At 44.4% G+C, this 20964-nt stretch overlaps 6 protein-coding genes and 1 non-coding gene across 7 annotated transcripts; 3 read left to right on the plus strand and 4 right to left on the minus strand.

Moving 5' to 3' along the window:
• The first annotated feature begins 25 nt into the window (after nt 1–25).
• On the plus strand, nt 26–1006 carry LOC120446940 (dynein axonemal light chain 4). Its single transcript, XM_039628190.2, has 3 exons — nt 26–244; nt 310–393; nt 646–1006. The coding sequence occupies exons 1-3, from the start codon at nt 179–181 to the stop codon at nt 808–810; spliced, it is 315 nt and encodes a 104-aa protein (XP_039484124.1). The 5' UTR covers nt 26–178; the 3' UTR covers nt 811–1006.
• Nucleotides 990–9743, minus strand: LOC120446929 (pre-mRNA-processing-splicing factor 8). The gene is made up of 14 exons (XM_039628180.1): nt 9588–9743; nt 8785–9416; nt 8513–8728; nt 8241–8453; nt 8055–8180; nt 7360–7779; nt 7084–7301; nt 5977–7028; nt 5723–5915; nt 4920–5493; nt 4707–4857; nt 4470–4646; nt 4120–4411; nt 990–4057 (listed from the first exon to the last, which is right to left on the minus strand). The coding sequence occupies exons 2-14, from the start codon at nt 9396–9398 to the stop codon at nt 1113–1115; spliced, it is 7191 nt and encodes a 2396-aa protein (XP_039484114.1). The 5' UTR covers nt 9399–9416; nt 9588–9743; the 3' UTR covers nt 990–1112.
• Nucleotides 7834–8011, minus strand: LOC120447325. Its single transcript, XR_005615997.1, has one exon.
• A 582-nt stretch (nt 9744–10325) lies between the features above and the next one.
• LOC120446941 (neuropeptide-like protein 31) lies at nt 10326–11180 on the plus strand. Its single transcript, XM_039628191.2, has 3 exons — nt 10326–10561; nt 10621–10680; nt 10750–11180. The coding sequence occupies exons 1-3, from the start codon at nt 10553–10555 to the stop codon at nt 10951–10953; spliced, it is 273 nt and encodes a 90-aa protein (XP_039484125.1). The 5' UTR covers nt 10326–10552; the 3' UTR covers nt 10954–11180.
• A 487-nt stretch (nt 11181–11667) lies between these two features.
• LOC120446939 (polyadenylate-binding protein 1-B) lies at nt 11668–12489 on the minus strand. The gene is made up of 2 exons (XM_039628189.1): nt 12348–12489; nt 11668–12216 (listed from the first exon to the last, which is right to left on the minus strand). The coding sequence occupies exons 1-2, from the start codon at nt 12357–12359 to the stop codon at nt 11827–11829; spliced, it is 402 nt and encodes a 133-aa protein (XP_039484123.1). The 5' UTR covers nt 12360–12489; the 3' UTR covers nt 11668–11826.
• Nucleotides 12490–13288: 799 nt separating this feature from the next.
• LOC120446935 (ornithine decarboxylase antizyme) lies at nt 13289–17872 on the minus strand. The gene is given in 4 exon segments (XM_039628186.2): nt 13289–14601; nt 14660–14711; nt 14713–14869; nt 17548–17872. Coding segments are annotated over 4 exon segments (804 nt in total). The 5' UTR covers nt 17613–17872; the 3' UTR covers nt 13289–14071.
• On the plus strand, nt 15216–16646 carry LOC120446936 (small nuclear ribonucleoprotein Sm D3). The gene is made up of 2 exons (XM_039628187.2): nt 15216–15867; nt 16367–16646. Exons 1-2 carry the CDS (start codon nt 15549–15551, stop codon nt 16501–16503), a joined length of 456 nt encoding a protein of 151 aa, XP_039484121.1. The 5' UTR covers nt 15216–15548; the 3' UTR covers nt 16504–16646.
• Nucleotides 17873–20964: the final 3092 nt, after the last annotated feature.

Below are 20964 nucleotides of genomic sequence, written 5' to 3' on the forward strand. Positions count from 1 at the left end.
ATAAACATTCACCTGCCATTCACATAGTACATATATAGCTACGGCAGTACTGCCTTTACCTTGACTTGTGTGTCACATGTAAATAGGAATTTAACTCGATTTTTATTACATTAGCCTGGCTCCGTTATAGCGCTTGCTTGGCGATAGTCCTTCCTTCAGTCGTTGGTGAATCGCAGACATGGCGGACGAGGAGGGCGGCAAGGAGGGCGAGAAGAAAATCGTGCACGTTTATCCTCTAGTGAAGGTTGGTTAAGTATAGATTTAAGTATATTCCCGACTATTTGCTGATGGTTTTATTCCCGATCTAAGCACACTGACATGAACGAGGAGATGCGGATAGAGGCCATTGAACTGTCCATTACCGCCTGTGAAAAATATTCATCCAATTACGAGGTAATTACAAGAAACCCTTTGAACTGGCACAGCAATTATTTTCATGTGAGAAGTTCTCATCCAAATGGTTAAATGTCACTTGATATGAGGAATTAACTGTATAATCTAGGCTTGTTGAGCCTGAAGTCCAAAGTATAATTAATATTCCCTTTTTTAATTATTTATTTGTCCAATGATGAGGGATCCATAAATGAGACAAAGAGGATAAGGACGGTAAATAGACTCAACTTAATACTTTTCATCTACTTCCAGCACGCTGCCAAAATCATCAAGGAAAACATGGACAAGAAGTTCGGCATCTATTGGCATGTGGTTGTGGGCGAAGGGTTTGGCTTCGAGGTCTCCTACGAGACGGAGAACATTCTCTACCTGTTCTTCGCCGGCAACCTGGCCATCGTGCTGTGGAAGTGCTCCTGAATGCGGGTCAGCAGTGACACGAACGTACCTAGAAACCGGAACAGGAACCAAAACCGAACCAAACAAAAATTTAGCATTAATTTTAGTCATACATACAGAACACTTACCGTTAACGAATGTTATAAATATTAAGCCTAGTATCGGCGGCGGAGTAATAAATCCCCTGGCAACGATGTGACTTGTTGGGAAAAGAATGGTTTTTATTACAAAGTGTATCCTACATGCTAGCATTTTGAAAACAGGCTTATAAAATTGCTTGTATGCACTAAAACGAGAACCCTAAGACTCCGGATGCGCATCGTCTACGCGTACACATCCTCCCGATCCGCGCCGGCACCATCGCCGCCGTCCTCGAGATTTGAGAAGAGCAGGAAGTGGGAGGTGCGATGGAGCTCGTGGTAGAACTCCTTCGGGTTGGCCAGCTGCAGTTCGTACTTCATGTTGGGGTCGTGGCGCACACCCATGAAGTTGTAGTTCCAGCTGCTTTGCGCTGGCACCATGAAGAACCCAAGGAACTTGTTCGACAACAGCATCTGAACGCGTTCGTAGTGCGAAGGCAGGTATCCTTTGGGATTGTTACCCTTGTCCGTGTTCTTGGAGCCCCACTCGAAGCCAGAAGGCGTCAGCTTGTAGGCGGTAAGTGAGCAGGAGCCAGGGGTAAAGGAGCACGTGATCACGATCGTCTTCTCGCCATCCCAGTTGGAGTTCTCCTGCATGATCTTCGCGTGCGTCGTGATGTCCTGCGGTGACAGTTGGGGCAGCTCGTTGGGCTGCGTGTGGATCCAGCCTAGAGGCTCCATGTCCTTGAGATACTGATGTGTGGGCAGGGCGTTGGGCAAGTTGATCGTCTGGTGGGTGCCCCATTGCGGTGGCATTACGATGCAGCGAATCTCCTTCACCTGTGGGTTGTCCGGTGGACTCACACCGTACAAGTAGCCAGCTATCTGGGCCCGCAGATCCGAGATCGTGACAAACTTCTTGAGTATGTTCTTGGGCAGGATGTAGGTGTAGCCGGTCTCCTTTATGTCATCCGAGCTCACGTAGATGTGGTTCGTTCGCAGGTGCAGGTTGGTGGCGGAGATAGCTCTTACTCGCCACTCTGTCTTTGAGCTGAACGTCTGCGTTTCGTAGTTCGATGTGGTTGAGGTAATAATTTCGTCACCATGCTTGTTTGTGGTACGCGTAGTGGTCGCCGTCAGTTGGTTTTGCTCCTTGGTTTGCTTTTCGATCTCGGCAATCTGCTGGCGCTGCGCTGAAGGAGCACTGATTTCCATGCCCAGGATGATGTCACGGATCTCGGATTGAGTGAGCGAAGCCACATTTACGTTGTTCTTCTTGCCGTAATCGGCGAGAATGAGGTCCTTTAACTGCACTTCCACCTTGATCCATTCCTCGTCGGTCAGAGTGGGCCAAATGTGATGCGCCTCCGTTATGGTGGTCTTGTCCGGCTTTAGGATGATCTTCGTCCTCTCTGTATTGACGTGAAGAGCACGCAGTATGAGGATAAGTCGACTGAAAGCCGTATATGAAGATATGGTCTTCAGCCAATCGTCATACAGGTTGAAAAGCACCATCTGGGGCTCGGTTGCCTTCAGAATGAGGTCACCAAACTTCTCGACTTTAAGGCAAGCCTGGAACGGTAACTGAAGCTCGGAGCCCTTGATCACAATGTTGGGGAAGTCAAGCAAGTGCACCTCCAGCGGATCCAACATGCCCTTGCGCGTCACAATAATTTGTTTCGGCTGCTCCTCCACGGGCAGAGATCGAATCAAAGCGGCCACTTCCTCAGCAGTCTTCCACTTGGCCAGCTGGCCCAAACGTTTCTGGCCAGCCCACACAGAGGTGTGGATGATCTTAAGGAAGAGCTGACCCGTTCGCGGATTAAAGATAAAGATGGCTCCGTTAATGGGCTTCGTTGTCAGATTTCCCTCAAACGTCTTGTGAATGGTGACACGATACACGTTGGTGTCGTCCACAAACCAGATGATCTGGTTTGAGAACAGCTCTCCGTAATTCTGCGAACTGAGGTACGGCTCTGTTGGCTCCGAAGAGTAAAGCTGCAACGCCTTGCGGATGCGCTCACGCAATACATAGAGCGCGGGGTTTGCCTTCATGATTTTGGCCATGGCCTGCTGAATGAGAGTCTTGCATCCGGGGAACCAGTTGCCGTATGCGGAGTGCAGATTGTAGGCCAAATCGATGGCAATCAACACACCCGTCGGTGAGGGATAGATGGACATGTTGTCCGTGGTGTAATCGAGGAACTTGGCCCTGGCATAGCGCTCCACATCGTGCGAGTCATAATCGCCCCAACGCAACTGGATATCCAGCCAGTATTTTTGGGTAGTGGTGTTATCCATAGTGTCCTTGGTGTCGGCCAACAGTGAAGGTCGCGATACATTCCATTTGTAGGCGGGGAAGAGCAGGATGTCGGCACACGATGAGTTCATCTTGTAGGACTTACGTGGATGGATGGTTTCCTTCTGCACCGTTTCGATTTCCAAGGCGTCCAATTCCTGATCGAAGACCTGGCACAAATCCATAACAATCGACTCGTGGATCTTCTGCCACAAATGGGCTCGGAATATTTGAATCAGAGAGATTTTCAGTGTCGGAATCTTGCCGTGCATGAATATGCCAGTCAGATCCAGCTGCACCTGGAAACCGACATACACATTCGCTCGATTGATAGTCGGTGACCACCAAAGTGTGAATCGACGATTCGGAATCTGGTTAAGACCTGATCGCTGAGCATTGGTCAGCTTCTTGTACTTCATCGACTCTTCGAAACCGGAGGCCTTCTCCCAGAAGAGACCCTCCCAAGTGGGGAAGTAGGTGCCCTTAAACAGCGTGTGCTCCAGAATGCCCTCCACTCCTCCCAACGCCTGGATCATATCTGTGCGGTAATTGTTCAGGTTCCACAGCTTGCCGTCGTGACGCTGGTGCGTCCACCAGAAGGGATTTTGCTTTAGCACCTGGTATTGCTTGAACTCCGTACGAATGCGCCAGCCCTTGTCGTAGGCCAGTGTGTGACGATCCTTTTGGAATAATGTGTTAATACGTGGAATACCGCGATCCCAGCTGTCCTCCAAATCCTCCAGTGTCAGCCTACGGTTCTGGGCATTCGCCTCCTGACGCTTCAATGCGTATTCCGCCCACACTCGCTGTGAGTCTATGAACTCACTCTCCCACGGCTGAATGTAGCGATACAGGTTGGGAATAAGCTGATCCTCATCGTGGGACATACCTGTAAGAAGTATTAAAGCAAATTAGCATATGTACCAGTATTTGTACTTGCTAAATACCAACCGGAGCGGAAATGGGTTATGCCCACGTCCGTTTGCTTGGACCAACGCAAATCGGATTGCGGAATCAAAACGTGACCCATGCTCAACATTCCCAGACCGCCCAGTTCCTTGGGGGTGTAGAACACAACAGGCGGGAAACGGGAAGGCATCTTAGAGTTGAGGCCAATCTTGATACGAGTCTGAATTTTGTTTTCGCACTTCACCAACAGATCCAACAGCTCCTGAGTATTGACCACAGCCTCGCGGAAGTAGGTCATCAAACCTATAAGTGCAGTGTTCCATTTGTTCACAATCTAAAAAAAAACATTTAGTTTAATTTAAAATCAAGAAGATATTTTGTTTATAAGCTACCTTTGTAAACGTAGTGGACCCAGAAGCCATCAGGATTTGTCGGACACGATTATGGAACCGACCCAATGACTCATCGTCCACCCGCAGGAAGCACTGTGCAGTGCGTTCCTTGGTGATTTCGTTCTGTAAATTCCAAACACCATCACGATGGGTAAACTCTTCATTCTGAGTGCGACACTGTGGGAAAAAATTTTGAATTATAAACTGATCTTAAGTTTTATTTGTGACTAAAGGAACCTTTGGCAAAATGCGACATTCAAATCCACTCATGTTGAACAACAGATTCGGATTATCTTTGGAATACACCGAGACGAAAGTGCTCTCCCAACCAATAGTGGTCACTGAGCGAGGTAGACGGTTTTTAATGTCCCAGAAGACGGCGCGACCCCTGTATAATAAATTAAATTATTCGTTACTCATTCTTAAAATGTTAAGTAAAAGGAGACTTACAAATTAACATCGTGCTTCATCAAACGCATGCGAGCATCGCGTGGCCAGCACTTTTTATTATTGTAGCCCACAATATTTTCGTTGTTTGGATCCGGATGCTCGGTAAGGTAGCGCTGGATCAGATCCCGCGCCTCCTCCGCCGAGAATCTAAAGAACAAGTGAATACGATCGACATAGCGGCAGTATAAGCGAATAGGATGTGCCGTCTCTGTGACTGTGTCCTGGAACGTGAGGAAGTCGTTTGGCATTTGGGGAGGGCCAGCCATCTCGCTGGATCGGTGGAGACCCAAAACCAATAGATCTAGCACCAGTCCATAGTACTGCGTGATGAACGATGAGAACTGCAGACCGCGAATGATGCCGTAGCTGTTCGTGTGGTTCATGTCCTTGTAGTTGATCACAACGTTGTTCTTGGCAGTCATGTAATCGGCGATATTGTGATCGACAATTAAACGGAGCAAACGATTGAGCAGCGTCAAGTCAATTTTCTCGTAAAGCTTTTCGAATCTAGACTCCAGCAGCACATTGCACTCGCCCTCACCCACATCCCAAACATCTTGCAGATTGTTAATTCCTGTTAAGAAGAACAATACAATATATCTAAATAACAGGTTGGTAAGTTCTATATCCCTTAAAAGGCACTGTCTTTTTTACATATCACTGTGTATTTCGCAGGTCACCTTTGGCGTGAGGTTTGCAACAAGGGGATGATCAAATACATATCACTTTGCTACAAATCACACACCCAAAATGCCCAGTAACGCCATCAAAAATGTTATTTAGAAGCTTGTTCAGATTTATACCTTGACACCACTTGTAGGCCAACAATGGTGGCGGCTCCGTATCGCTTGGTTTAATCCATGGCGGGAACAATCGTCGCTTGTCAGCCTCATACCACAGATACTGATCCAAATATGCATCTGTGATCTTTTCCAGGGGTTCCACCTCGTACACTGGAATCAGATGACTGTACAAGTCCATGAACTCGATGCCCACCTAAGATATAAATACAAGTCTTAATAAGGATATAAATAAAACAGAAATATAGATAACCTACCTCCTTGAAGGCTCGCTGCGTGAGCAGGTGACGCTTGATGCGGGACAATGCCTCATGAGGATTGTCGTAGGCCTGTTCGATGAGGCCCAGCTCCTCACGCTGACTTTGATTTAGTCTGGACTTAACGCTGTACGCCTCTTTTAACCTCTCAAGGGCCAAAATCAGCAGCTTGGTGTCGTGTTTGTACGAAAGTGGAGGGAAAGGAATGGGCGCAAAGCGACGTGACTCCAGCCAATGAACCGTGGTTGTGTAAATAGCCACAGCCTCTTCCGGTGATATGTACGGACCATCCTTCAAGTAGTTGTGCTGCCTCTCCTGCTCCGCCTTTAGATAAAGACGCGTTAGTCGCCCCAGATTCTTTTTGCACACTGTCTTGTCCACAGTTGCTCCACGTCGGATACGTTCCCGATTATAGTGGGCCGTGTTCGTCCACCAGTCGGCTTTCATCTTCACGTAACGCAGAATCATATTCTCAATGGGAATGGGTAGTCCGGGCACCTTCCACGGAATGTTCGCCTTCCAGCAACGCCATGCCTCCGATAAATGCTGCAAAATGGTACGGGCTTTGTTCTGCTTGATGCCCTCGGGCATCATGTCAACAATGTCGTGCATTACAGAGGCACGCAGTTCCAAATCGAAGTGGGATTCAACACGCTGCTTAGTTACCGTCTTGGCCACACCCTTGGAGTGTCGACCCTCGAACTGACGCGACAGTAGATTGCCCAGCCAGCGTTCCAGCAGCGGAGTGATGCCGCGCATAAAGAACAGCCAGACTCGCCATCCAGGCGCCCAGAAGCCACATCCGGGTCCCTTACCCACAGGTCCTGTGTTAAAGCGGTAGTATATCAAATGTTTCAGATCCTTGCACATTCGAATCTGCCTCATTAGCTTGTATTTATAGCGATACATGCCAGTCAGCTGGCCAACATGGGCGAATATGTACTGCAGTCCGTCAGCCAACTGAAAGGCGTCCACATTGTTCAGCCGATACTGTACATGAGAGTCAATGATTAGCTTGGTCAGACGCAAGATCTCACGGCACAAATGGAAAGCTAATAGAAAGAAAGGATTTGTTAAACGGGAAATTTTTAAAATTAAAGTACTTACCATTTCCGAATCGCGACTTTTTACGCTCCTTTGTTGTCAGAGTTTTAACAGGTTTTAAGTTGAAATTGTAATCCAAGTGCAAGTAGTTAAGATTTTTTCGGTGAATCAAGAGGTTCAGCATGTTGTATCCCTGACGACAAACTTGCAATCCAGCCTCAACCCAATCCAGAGTTGTAGTCTGGAAGAATTTTGTGGCCTTAAACGAACGGAATAGGTAGCTGCAAAGTAAAGTTGCACTTTAAAACGTTTCTATAGTTTCACTTTAATAAAACTTACCGTTTCTTTTGGGGCTTTGGTTTCCGGTGTTTTAGGGCATTAAGCACATAGTATTTGAGCAATTTTTGGTAGCTAACGCGCACCTTAACCGGATGGCCAGGTGGACAATGCTCCTTGTACCAGCACTTGACCAGCGGCACATCGATGGCACGTCGAGAGCGGCCGGAGCGCATGTTAAAGGGGCGGGGTGCCCACAGCAATGCAATTCCGTTTGCAGTATTGTCAGTGTACAGGGGGGTGTCCTGCAGGAACGGCTGCACATCGTCCGGAAGAGTAAAGTCCTCATCGTCATCCGGCAGGGGCTCCTGAATTTTGGAGTTAGCATTGCGATGGGATATGGGATTGATGAGCGGATCAAAGTAAAATGCGGGCAGATCGGGGTCTTCGGTCTTAATGTAGACCACGTTGGGAGTGTGATACCTAAAATAGACAAAGTTCATTGGTTATGTGGATCCTCTAGATACATGTGAGTTTAAATGTATGCAACTATCAGCAGTCACGATTAATTCTTAACAATCGCCACGAACATATTCATTGCAGCTCCCGTTTATTCGCAAATTTGACAGTATCCTGGGAGCTCGTCGTTTTTCTGACGCGGCATGAAGCATTTCCAGAGAGGCTGTTCACTTAGAAACGTTTCTGACCACGTAAATAGTATTTTAGAATAATCATTTTGGAGGAATTTGGGATCTTACCAGCTCAAATGCACAAAGTGCGGCATATTGTTGTACAAGTAAGGAAAGGCAATGCGGTATTCCGTGCGAATTGGTTGCCGGATAATGACTTTGTTTATGTCGTTAAACTCGTTCCAATCCTCATCCCTAAAAACGAAAAAGTGGAAATAAAATTTTACCAAGTTTTCAGAGCATGCATTGTCTTACCCAACATTGTGATCCTTAATGAGGGGCTCAAACTTGGGTCCACCTGGAATGGCCATATTAAGAGCCTTGGCGGTGAAGAAACTTTTGGGGTCAAACAGATAAAAAAAGTTATTGTCCACTAAATCCGTCAGCAATTGGTTGGCCAATCGATACAGCGTGGCTAGCTGTGGCAGGGAAAGATTCCATTTTCGGTAGGTAGTGCCATTTACAAACCTTAGATAGTAATATATTTGTCAAATCAAGATCAACTAGAATGCCAAATTAAAACTCACTGCGTATCCACTAGAGGACGATGGTCATAAAACCATTTGTATACGGCATTGTCTTCATCATTGTCCAGCTCAATTTGAATGGCCTCCAAGGGCTCCACGTCCAGTACGTTGTCGGCGTAGTCCAGAGGCGGCTCCTCGTCGTCGAAGGGCGGGAATCTCATGCGCTTGAAGTGGCGACGATCACGTTTCTCTCGCCGCATCATGATCCACATTGTTCTGTGGAAATATGTAGCGTCAGTTGGGTGCACAGCGAAAAGCTTTAGTCAACTTACCCCCATTGGGCAATGTAGACAGGTTCAATAACCCAGGGAATCTCATTAACAAAGGTGATGGCTCCCGTGATGTGGTACAGCACCTGGACATCCCGGATCTGCTCCCATGGCATGGGCATGTTCTCAAGCAGCTTGAGCACTGCATGTGGCATGTACTTCAGGGCGCCCAGGTAGACTCGCTTGTCATGACGATACTTGCGCGACGTCATATCTCCGTGGTCGCGAATGATTTTCCTGATGTGCTCCGGCGGCATGTCCTCCTTCTGGGTATCCACGAAGCCGAACTTGCGCTTCTCAGCGAATCGCTTGGACTGCAGATGCTGCCATTTGAGGGCCTTCTCCTGTAGCTTCTCCTCGGTCAGTATGTCCGGCTTGGGAGTGGGTATCTGGCCCAATCCGGGGCCCTGACCTCCTGCTGGGACGGGTATTCCGTTCGGGTGGCCACTGGACGGCGGCAGCGGAGCACCCGGTGGCGGAATCTGCTGGATCTGGTTGGCCATCTGCTGCTGTGCGTGCAGTTGAGCCTGCTGAGCGTGGGCCGCCGCGTAGGCCTGCTGGGCCATCAGTTGGGCCGCCCACGCATTCTGCGGCATCATGTACGGCGGAATGGACATCTTTCCGCTGCACTAATCCTAATCGATAAACGAAGAAACATGCACTTTACGACACACAGACACGTTTTGTTTCAGGGGGAGAAATCGAAATGCCGCCGCCGACGTCGCGGTCTTTTGCAATTTTCACCACGCCGCGAAAATACGTGTATTTCGCTTTTCCCACAGCTAGTCTTTGGTTTAATTTCTTACCTGTCAGTTAACTTGTAACTTTGATGCCTATTTGGCACTTTTTCTACTATTCTTTGGCCGCAATTCACAATTTTTCCGGTTTGCAAAACGAGAGGTTTATTTTTTCATGCGGCAGCCATTTATAGAATGGTAGAACGGTCACACTGCGCAATCGGCGTTCATCGTCTATCGAAGGCTTAGGTGAAATACTAGAGGTGGCACAAGCAGTCAAGGTAACAACGCAGTGTGCGATTATATTTTCGAAATTAGTAAATTAAAAAAGATGTTATTCCAAAAAATTCGTCAAAGAGTGAATTTACCAACCAAATTGTTCGTTTCACATATTTATAAGTGTAAGTTTTTTGAATAGCAACCACCCTTTTGTTCTAATAATAAACTTTAATCCAAAATGCTGATTTATTTACATTTGTGAAAACTCAAAAGCTTACGCCCTTTCATTATTTTGTATAAACAATATTGAGAACTAGCACATTTGATTAAGGCTAAATCCTTGTAATTAAATCAAATGAATCAGCTTGTCAACGAATGTGTTAATAATAATAATTAGGAACTTTTTTGTGTAGTGCGTCAATATTATTGTTGATTACTGGTAAAAATTAGAACATACAGTAGACTTTGGCTGACAAAGACTATAAGCTAATGCTCACTGTAGCTAAGAAGTTCAATTAACCGAATTAGAAAATCCCATCGAATCATCAGCCTGGCCTTGCGATATGGGACACCTCATTGCGCATCGGGTAACGACATCCCCAGACTCCAGAATGTTTGTCCAATCAATGATCATGTGCGAAATCGATCTCCGGGACGTTTGGGCCACTATAAATATTGTCGGTGGGTCGATGGGGATCACAGTTTACGGACAACAACGCTCCTGGCCAGAACACGATCGGGAAAAGTTGCTAATTTGAGAGAAAAATATTAAATCTAGAGTACATCCCCGTGAAATTTCGCAAACAAGATCAACAATGGCAAAGGTATTGCTTACAAAGCAAGTTGTTCTATCATAATAACTAAATGTTGTGAAAATTTGCAGTTATTTTCCATCCTTCTGTGCTTGGTTATCATCGGATCCATCAGTGCAGCACCTATAGAGGTAGGTCGCATATCATATTTATAAGTTCTAAATTTCACAACCAAGCTTTGAAATTCAATCGCTTACTAGGAGAAGAAACCTGCAGAGGAGGCTGATCTCTCCACTGCGGACACCATTGGCTACGGATACTATGCAGCTCCTTCGCCCATTTATTACGGAGGATATGGAGGGGGCTACAAATACGGCGGATATTCCGGGTATGGGGGCTACGGAGGATTTCGCTCCTATGGAGGCGGCTTCTATCGTCCCCGGATTTACCCAGTTTGGGGCTAAATGACGCCTCACTACGATGCCAAACTTACAATCGTTCCTTAACCCAGAAAATCCTATGTAATCGCACCAGTGACCAAAGAAACCATACAAGCCCCTTAAAATTGTAACCCTTTCACTGTCTTGCAACCACGACGATGACGTCAGTGGAGATTTTGACCCCAGACCGCAATTAAGACCGGCTTTATTGCAATAAAAAACAAAACACTTTGTGTACGACTACGCTCGCATGTGCGGTTTATTATTTTCAAATTTCAATTGTCCGAAACCGGATTTTTGGCACTTGGTCGGCGTTTCCGAAGAAATTGAGGCGGCCAACGTAACATGCGCGCACATCCAGCAAAATTCCGAGTTGGCCAAGCCGAGTAATTAACCATCTGACCCTTTACTTGGACCTATCTTTAACGATCCACTTGGCCAATTTTCGGGCCATAAACGGGGTCACAAGAAAGCTGGGCTATACACTGGATATCAGCCAGCAGTTTGAGGAAGTTTTTATATAGGATTATCTCTTTGTAAAGATTCAAAGAAATTATACTGCAGATTAAAGTTAAGGCCATAAACTGTTTTCAACTCATAAACAAGGAAGGACTATTAAAAACTTTTGTGACAAATTCTCAGAAACTCTACCTATATTTCAAGTTTAAATACATACATATAAATGATATTTTTATTCGAGTTCATTTATCCATTTACTACATTGAAAGTTTGAGCTGCTTGTGGATCAATATCATTTATAAAATGTGAGTTTATTTGGTCATGGCTTATGTCACAGTAAATGTTTATATATTTAAATAGATTGGGTTTACTGTCTCTAACATGCAAAAGTACGAATGGTTTAAATGGAATATATCTCGGCCACATCCTTGGGCCATCCTAGTGGCGGCGTGATCCCGTGTGCCGCTTGTGATGCTGCTTGCTGCCCTTCGAGTGGGATCGGGATTTTCGGGAGTGGTTGTCCTGCTGCGGACGGCGCTCCTTCTGATGGTGACTCTTCTTGTGGCCCGGCTCCTTGTGGCTCTGCCTGGCCTTCCTCTGAGAGTGGTGGGATTGTCCATGGGCTAGGTGCTCCTTTGTGTGGGAGCCCCCCTGATGCAGCTCCTTGCCATGTTTCAGGATATCGTGGGCCGAATGCCTCACCTCCTGAAGCTTCTGGTGGTGCTGCGACAACTGGTGCTTGTGGTTCAGATGGTGGTTCCTTTCATTGTCCTCCAATGGCTGCAGGGCCACGGCCACGGCCACCAAGATAGTGGCAAAAACGATAATCTGCATGGGCCAACATCCGGGGCAATCAAAGCGAATCGAAAGGAATTGATAGTAAATTAAATTGAAGCACTGTCATATCTGAAGCGGCGATTAGATAAGGTCCGCCCCTTGGAACCTGGCACCACACTCACCGACTTCAACATGATAACTCCGGGATATTCACTTCCGTGGACTTGCTCAGCTTTCGATCGTGTAAACTCAGCGACGCTCCAGTCTCGACTGTTTTTCGGAGCCTCTTCCGCCGCCGTTTATATCGTTATCTCCTCATGCGTGTGCCCCTAGCCATCATATCACATAGATGGGTATATATTCGGTTCGCTTTTGAGTGCGGCAAGTTTTATCGCCCATTAAGGGGGCAGACGCACAATGGAGTGAACAGCTGTTAGTTGATTTCCAAGACGAGATTAGCTGGGATAGCACTTGGGCCTTGCAGTTTCCTTAAGCTTTTCACTATGTTGAGGAACACTTACCAACTTAGAAGTGCCATTCATCAGTTTCCTCAAATCAGACGTTAATATTGTATCACTGACCCTATTCTTGCGATAAAAGACAAGCAACTGGTTTTTTCAGGTTTGAGTTAGTATATATGCATTAGATAATATAAGACCATCACCTTGTTAAACTTATTTTTAAATGTAGCTCTGCTTTGAAGCCAAAAGTGCATGACACTTCGATTTTAAAACTGGCTCTCCTTTACAGAGCCCAACCATCAATGGCTTATGATTTGTAATTGATATTGGCGATGACGTCAAGTTTCTCGCCTTTGTATTAATTCAGAATCCCCCATTTTTCTGATAACTACCTATCAAGCAACGTGTTCAAAGATTGATAATTGTTATCTCTCACGATATTATTGAATCACTTCTGAAACAGTAGAACTCAAAACACTTCAACTGCGAAGAAATCGTACCTCCCTGCTATCTGCAAAAGGAAGGTAAGGAAACCTGAGCTATAAATGTAATCAGAAGTCTCGACCATGTTCCACTCGAGATACTCTCAAAAAACAATAATAATGCGCACTAAACGTGGGCATCATAAACGAAACATTTTAATAATCAGGCCAATACAATAATTTTGTTAAGTCATGTGTTTTATTATTGGAATCAAAAAATTATACATACAAAGTGGAATAAATAAAAGAGCTGCTTTCGTTTGCTTGCTTGGTGTGGAATCTATTGATTAATAAGTTTATTAATATTGGATATACAGTGTATATGGCTTTTTTGCTGGTCTATGTAATTAGCTTCTATGCATATGCGTTTCCCTTTCTATCCTCCATATCTTCTACTTTGCCATTCTCGTCGCTCTGGGCGTACAAAAAGTGAATAAAAATATATATAATATTTTAAAGTGTGAACAAATTGGGATTACAATACATCATATATAAGCTTAAATATAAGATACGAAAAAACATGAAAAATATATATGGTGATAAGACCGAAAATGAAAACATAAATACAAAATATTGATTCACAAATAAACTTAGGATTAATACATTTTTTTTTGACATTTTTTAGTTTTCTACTTTTTTTTACATTTTCGTTCGATTTTTTCTATATAGTTTAATATAGTAATTTGCGATCAGGCTCTTAACGTGGCTGGCCATAATTGAAAGTCTACCAAAACTGAAGCCGTTTCGAAGACAAATTCCAAACGATTTTCGACTACAATAACGCGAAGATTCAAAAAGGGTTGATTTGCTTTTCACTGAACACATTGGGGTCAATATGTCATTGGATCTACGGTAAGCTAATAAAAGTTATTGGCAGAAACTACGAACAAAATATTGGATTGCTGCTGATATAAGTTCTTCTTAGTCGTTTATGTTGCGAAAATCGTCCCCTTTGCCAACGAACTACTCCTCGATGCTATAGAGGAAGTAGTGGTTCTCGTTGTCGTTAATGGCAGTCGGAGGTGCCTGCGGTGCCTTCCTAGACAGTGGCTCGAAGCCCATGAACAGGAATGCCTCGATGAGGCGAGCCCGCTCCGGCTGATCCTTCGGCATGACCATAACGATGCCGTCCACCTCCAGTTTTTCCTCGGCGAACTCCAAAAGCGAGATAAAGGTCTGCTTGGAGCCGGCCGGAGGAAGCTCCTTCGGCAGAGCAACATACAACAAGTTGTTGACTGGGTTCAAAATCGTGTTCCAATTGGTGTACTGGTCCTCGGTCACATGCAGCTTGATGGTGATCTGCACCGGCTGGTCGTGCTGCAAGATCAGGCGCAGCACTTCCTGGCAGTCATCTTCCGAGCACAGCGAGTGGATGTCGGGCTGCGACTCCAAGTCGGAGCAATCCGACTGGGAGGACGACAACGACGACGCCCGGGAGCTGGCCTGGTACAGGCTGCCGCCAGCCGAGTCGACCGAAGACTTACGGCTGAAGCCTAGTGGGAAATAACATGTCTTAGCATGATAGTCTTTTCATGGATTGTTCGTACTCACCCGCTAAGAGCGATGCCCTATCGTGATCTGTTCTGTGGTGGACCGGGACATCAGGACCACCACAGAGGCCCTACGCCGAGAGAGATGCGGTAGGACTCCGAGGACATGGTCGTGGCGCAAGACGAAGTCGAGATGGTGCGGAGTTTGCCATCGGCAATTCCGCTGTCATTAAATTCTCTTCTAACGAAGCCACTACTAAACACTGGGTCGCTGTGGAAAGGACAATTGGTTATTTAGTTAGAAACCCATATCGAACTGGGATGTGCCTGATCGATTTTGTAGCGCCTCACAAACTGATTGAAAGTTAATATATTATCCAATAATAACAAACATATAACGAATACTCGCATATCGGAATAAAGATTATTTTCCATTAAACCAAACCTAGGACTATTTAGAAAAGACTAAATATACATTTAATATGAAGAATTGGATGGATTTTTAAATCGCAAAATCTTCCCAAATAGTTACCACAACATGATGCAGAACAAAACTCAATTGGTGGGTGAACGTCGCAAAAGCTGCTAACAAACTGATGGCCACGAAGGCAGAACAAAAGGCTTATCAGCCATTAAATTATGTCCCCTTTATGACGTTACCAAATTGCAGTTGTTTATTTTAAAGCGATTAGATACGCGCGCGTCCCATCGAAAACCCGATAAGCTGTGTCCGATAGTCACGCAGCGAGTGCAGCCCTGCGCTCACGCGTTAATTTCACCACAAGATGGCCGCCGGCAGCTGTCAAAGCGGCAGCACACACACAGACAGACACTCGGCGTAAACGTTTGCGCAAAGAAAAGCGGAGAATTAATTTAGCAGTTTGGAGAAAAACAGTGAAAAATCTATAGTAAACCAACAAAAACAGACAATAACATAGAACCAAACAAACATGTCGATCGGAGTTCCCATTAAAGTACTGCACGAGGCCGAGGGCCACATAATTACTTGCGAAACGATCACCGGCGAGGTGTACCGCGGCAAACTAATCGAGGCGGAGGACAACATGAATTGCCAGATGACCCAGATCACTGTGACCTACCGCGACGGACGCACCGCCAACCTGGAGAACGTCTACATCCGCGGCTCCAAGATCCGATTCCTCATACTGCCCGACATGCTGAAAAATGCCCCGATGTTCAAGAAGCAGACGGGCAAGGGACTTGGTGGGACGGCGGGACGGGGCAAGGCGGCCATTCTGCGCGCACAGGGTGAGTCGGGCACTTTGGCCCACACACACAAACAACATACACACAATCTGCACGACTGTCTTCAAAAACAAAAAAATATTTTGTGTTTTACACGCACTTCCAGAAAAGCTCAAAGAAATTAACTTTTATTTAAAGTTTCACATAAAACATTTCTTATCCCAATTTTTAAAACCACATATATTAATTACATTAGTCGCTTTTTTTAAAACCAATATATTTTGAAACGTGTGCTACCAAAAATATAATAATGCAGGTTTTAGTTTTTTAAAACTGAGTTGGTAGTTTTCGTTAAAACTAATCGTTTTATTTATTTGGCTTTTAAAGTTTAAAGTTTTAGAAGCAACTTTTAGGAAGTGTTAAATAAGAAACATTAAGGCAGTGAGTATGTGTAGACGTTTATTCTTAAAAAGTTTGAGCTAAAAAATGATATGAAGACAGCCTTGCAGTGTGTGTGATGCCCTTAGCCAACTACAAATATTAATAACGAAATCCCTTACAGCTCGTGGCAGAGGAAGAGGAGGGCCTCCGGGCGGCGGAAGGGGCACTGGTGGACCGCCAGGAGCTCCGGGCGGCAGCGGCGGACGTGGAGCATGGCAGGGAGGACCCACCGGCGGTCGAGGACGCGGCGGCCTGTAGGAACTGCCTACCGAACAACGCATTTCTATTCTCTAAGTTGCGGGCACTATATTATTAGCGGGCGGGTCGAACTTCTCCAGATGTTTTGTAAAGTATTTATCAGGCAGAGAAGCCAAGAATACAAAGAAACTTGAATTTGAAAACGCAGACTGTTTGTTGTCTAAGTAAGGTCTGAAAGGTGGGAAGGATTAGGCACCATAACCAGGGGACGCTCACAAGTTTGGCTTAAAATTAAGCACACCAATTCGATCTATAATCTAAACGTCGCCTTTCGAATGTTATACAAAGAGAGCAATTCCATGACAGTATTACAATTGGTATTAACTTGACTGTCGACGGATAGCTCTCTTCATTTCACTATTCGTGGGGGATCTGAAAGCGGAAAGCTGGAGTGCTTGCGCCTCAGGACAGACAGGACAAGAGGTTAGGCCAGACGAACTGGAACTGGGTTTAGTGGTTAGGTTAGTCAGCCTCATAGCGCATCGTCGAATATTATACAAAGAGAGCAATTCCATGACAGTGATATTAAATGAATTCTGGACTGTCGACGGACAGCTCTCTTTATTCACTTATTCGCATATGGATTCGATTCGATTCGACTCGACTTGTTCTAGGTGTTAATCAGACATTCAATGAGGACGGCACAAGAATACAGAATATAAAAATACCTATACTATAAACGCCTCCTATATATCGTGTCGTATGTACATTTGTGTATTGTTTGCCGGCAGACTTCGTGCGAAATATGCCAGGCATTTTGTTGTTCTGCTGTTTGCTTTGTTGGTGTTTTCCTTTCTGCCAAGCCAATTAAATCAACAAACTGCGCACTTGGCAGAGCACTGTGAACTGAGCGAAATAGAGGCCTGAATGGGAACAGTGACCACGAGATGGATGCATGTACATACACATGTACGTACATACATAGTTCAATGCTTAATGGATGCAATTTATGGGGGCAGAGTAATAATTCCCCGAATCGATGGCACGTGCAAGCCAATTGAAAATGCTTTCGCAATTAATAAAAAAGGGGCTCTGCTGACGTACCACAAGAGGTTTTGGCTATGGCCCCGGCTATCTGGCTGCGCCACCACATCGCTTGACGTCGTCATTGCCAAGTTAAATATTTAGTCTCCGGTTGAGATTTATCACAGCTGCAGTCTACTATCTGTCTCCTGGTATGTGCTCCTTATCTATCACAGGTTGCGTTGCTTCGGTCCTTGGGTGGGACTTGGAACTCACATCGAAAAGATGTGATGCGATTGGATCTGTTTGTAGTGTGGCCTGGTTTCCGTGCCTCTCCTCCGCTGGGATATGGAGATTGCTCGCTGATCTGTGAGGTGCTGTGCTTTAGGCGTTTGTCTGACGACTGACGACATCCAAACGGTGGCGGCATCATTTATCTGATTAAGTAGCAGCGACTAGGAGGCCCCCACGATATATCTACATATGTATATAGCTGCATAGCCCAGTTCTATCCGAGAGATATACAAATATACCATAGGGTACGTGTGCCGTAGACCGGTCAGTAGATATGGGTCTGAATTGGGGCGAGGGGTGAGTCAGAGCCCAAGGTTAAATGGAGCCCCTGCTGCCCACAAAATAGTGGTGAACCGCTAAACAAATAAGGCGCAAATAACTATAAGTAAAAATGCCGGCAGACGTAGTATTTGCATTTACTGTCCCAATGGGCAAACAAAATAAACGGAGAGAGCCTCTGTCTATAAATATCCATAAAAATTAATATACAAAGTCTAAGAGAAATTCTTTTTTGCGTTATTTCAGTCAAAAAACCCACCACATTTTTCTGGCTGCACGTGTCTGCCGTTGTTTTCGTACAAATTTACCAAAACAAACGAAACGAACGGCTAATTAATATTGGCGATAGCTGCCATTAATAAAAGTCTATAGTTGGGCTTAATATAAGCAGGGGATAAAACAAGGTACAAACGTAACGAGCTATCTTTTATTAATTTATAAGTATATATATGTATGTAGGTATGTAAACGAACAGCTAAGGTCATCTCAATAACTACATACGAATACTAAGGTTTATTTGTTTTTTGCAGCCTTACATATAACCCTCTTTAGGATAAACCAGGTAAACAGCTTTATAAACAAAATTAGGTAATGTGGTATATTCACAGGGTTTTTCCATAGAATATTTATACAGATTTTGAACAAAAAAGCTCTCATGTTATAGCGTAGACAAATATAATAATCTGAACGCATCTATTTATGTGCCCTAAACTGTATGAGCACATTTTTGCCAGAAAAACGTGTACCAGTACCGTTGCCATATTTTGGTGTAATAACTTACGGCAATCGCTTATTCCTTGGTTAATCTTTCATCATTGACCACGTGCCGTCGACGTGACAAAACGATAAGAAAGGAACTACCCTAAATAATAGGTAAACGATATGTCGTATAAGGGAAAACTATGTGTTAAGCTTTTCAACTGTCTCTGAAACTGCAATGCATCCCAGTTGAAGTAAAATAGGCAAAGCAGATCTACATCTATGCATACATATATCTTCATCCAAGTTAGATCTAAATAGGTAAAGTAGGCGATAAGAGCACGTAATTGGTGCGCTTGTGTAATCAACATCAAAACTGGTCGTTCTTCTTGGACAAATATTGGGGGATCAGGTACAATCTTTCGACAGTGAAAAAACAATCGTAAAAAACGAAGTGTACTAAGCAAACAGTCAGCAGGATTGTTAGACAAAAGCAAGATGTCATAAAGCACACACCGGCACTGGAAATTGTTATATGGTATAACGAGAACAATAGGCGAGATAAGGGATAAGATCTTGTTAGGTTCCGTAAGATAAGATAAGAGCGAATGAGCGGTAGAAGCTGTGGAAGGGACCGAAGAAGCTGCTAGAAAAGCGCCGATGACCCAATATCGCTCTTCTACATACATAGTATGTACATATATGCAAGTCCATATATCCATCCTTTTTTCTCCTATCTCAATTGCCGCACAACAAGGCGAAACTGCAATGGCGAGTGGAATTTTCCCTTGTTTATAGCGATTACTCTTGTGTGCGTGCGTTTGTATTTGTTGTTGTATGACATAATGAAAGCCGACCAAGATGCAAGCCCACAAATGAAAAGCTTAAACAAAACTCTGGAAAATTGCAAAGAAAAGGAACGGAAGAAATACCGGTTATTACCGCGTACCTCACCAATTGAATTGCATAAAGCAAAACTGCCAAATGCCATTTCCGATAGAAAAGAAACAGGTAAACAAAGAATAGAGAAAATACATACACACACACAGATGTTATGGGTTCTCCAATTGGAAGGGGGTTCAAACTGTAAATAAATGAGGGGCCATGGCGTTGCCAGATGCGCAAACATGATGTGTCGCTTGCGCTAATTAATTAATAAACATGGCCTGCAAACAGAAGTATTAAGAAAGCATTTATGCAAGCAGATTATTGTTATATATTTGTGTTTACAATCAACAAAAGTACTTAAGTAACGCAAAGCAAGTGGCAACGCTGCGTGGCGGCCATCTTGAACAGAAGGCAAAACAGTAAATAAATAAGGCATAATAAAGTAAAAAATTAAATTTCATAGTTCTCGGCTGAAATCAATTATTTACTTTACTTACAAAACGTGCCAACACACATATGTATGTACACACATGGCCACAATTTTCATTATTTATTTCCGTCGTGCTTATTGTTTTTGCCTCTGTGTGCGTCACAGATGACTTTACAGTAAAAAAAAACATACGGACCCACACAGCTGCACTTGGTTATATGTGTGCGTATGTGCGTCTGCGTAAGTGAGAAAATCAACCAACACCGTTACCCGATTTATTAGCAGGTTACACTTAAACTATTGCACTACAAACCATTACAACCAAGCCTACTTGCCACCAATTGGAATGGAAAGGGGTCGTGGACTCCCTAGCACTATTTTCATTTCTCTTTTTTTTTTTTTTTTATTCTTCGCACTACAAAATCGACTTTTCACTTTTTTTCGTCGTGTATGGCAACCAATTTGGATACCATTACTTACAGTTTATTATTCATATTGGATGGCATTTTCACACTTAATGGTTGCAACTTAACGCACTGAGAAGAAATCGAGTCGAACGAAATTTTACTTTTGTGGTAAAACTGGCTTTGATTGGGGTGCAAACCTCCCAGCAATTTGTGAACTGATGTACTCAAAAGTTAGTATAAAACTGAAGAAAATACCGCCGTGGCTTTCGTTTTATAGTTTATTCCTTGGCTTTTTTCCGGGCATCTTAGCCTGCAGAGTTTGGGCACACTAGCTGCAATAACAGAATGCAATCCATGTATGGAAACAACAAACTGTTACTCTTCATATTTTTATATGCACGCGAGAATATGATGCACAAGTGTTTTGTGGAGATGTTATGAACTGAAATAATAAAACACGGTCAAGAATTGTTGTGTCTAAATTTGAATGTCGTAATAAAA

The sequence above is a fragment of the Drosophila santomea genome, chromosome 2R, assembly GCF_016746245.2.
Source record: "Drosophila santomea strain STO CAGO 1482 chromosome 2R, Prin_Dsan_1.1, whole genome shotgun sequence".
Taxonomy (NCBI): Eukaryota; Metazoa; Arthropoda; class Insecta; order Diptera; family Drosophilidae; genus Drosophila; species Drosophila santomea.

Coding starts and splice junctions, on each gene's coding strand:
- LOC120446940 (XM_039628190.2), top strand. CDS start 179: ATGGCGGACGAGGAGGGCGGCAAGGAGGGCGAGAAGAAAATCGTGCAC. Junction 245..309: donor ACGTTTATCCTCTAGTGAAG/GTTGGTTAAGTA, acceptor TCCCGATCTAAG/CACACTGACATGAACGAGGA. Junction 394..645: donor AATATTCATCCAATTACGAG/GTAATTACAAGA, acceptor ATCTACTTCCAG/CACGCTGCCAAAATCATCAA.
- LOC120446936 (XM_039628187.2), top strand. CDS start 15,549: ATGTCGATCGGAGTTCCCATTAAAGTACTGCACGAGGCCGAGGGCCAC. Junction 15,868..16,366: donor GGCCATTCTGCGCGCACAGG/GTGAGTCGGGCA, acceptor AATCCCTTACAG/CTCGTGGCAGAGGAAGAGGA.
- LOC120446929 (XM_039628180.1), bottom strand. CDS start 9,398: ATGTCCATTCCGCCGTACATGATGCCGCAGAATGCGTGGGCGGCCCAA. Junction 7,780..8,054: donor CACTTTGTGCATTTGAGCTG/GTAAGATCCCAA, acceptor TGTCTATTTTAG/GTATCACACTCCCAACGTGG. Junction 5,494..5,722: donor GGCCTACAAGTGGTGTCAAG/GTATAAATCTGA, acceptor TCTTCTTAACAG/GAATTAACAATCTGCAAGAT.
- LOC120446941 (XM_039628191.2), top strand. Junction 10,681..10,749: donor TCAGTGCAGCACCTATAGAG/GTAGGTCGCATA, acceptor ATCGCTTACTAG/GAGAAGAAACCTGCAGAGGA.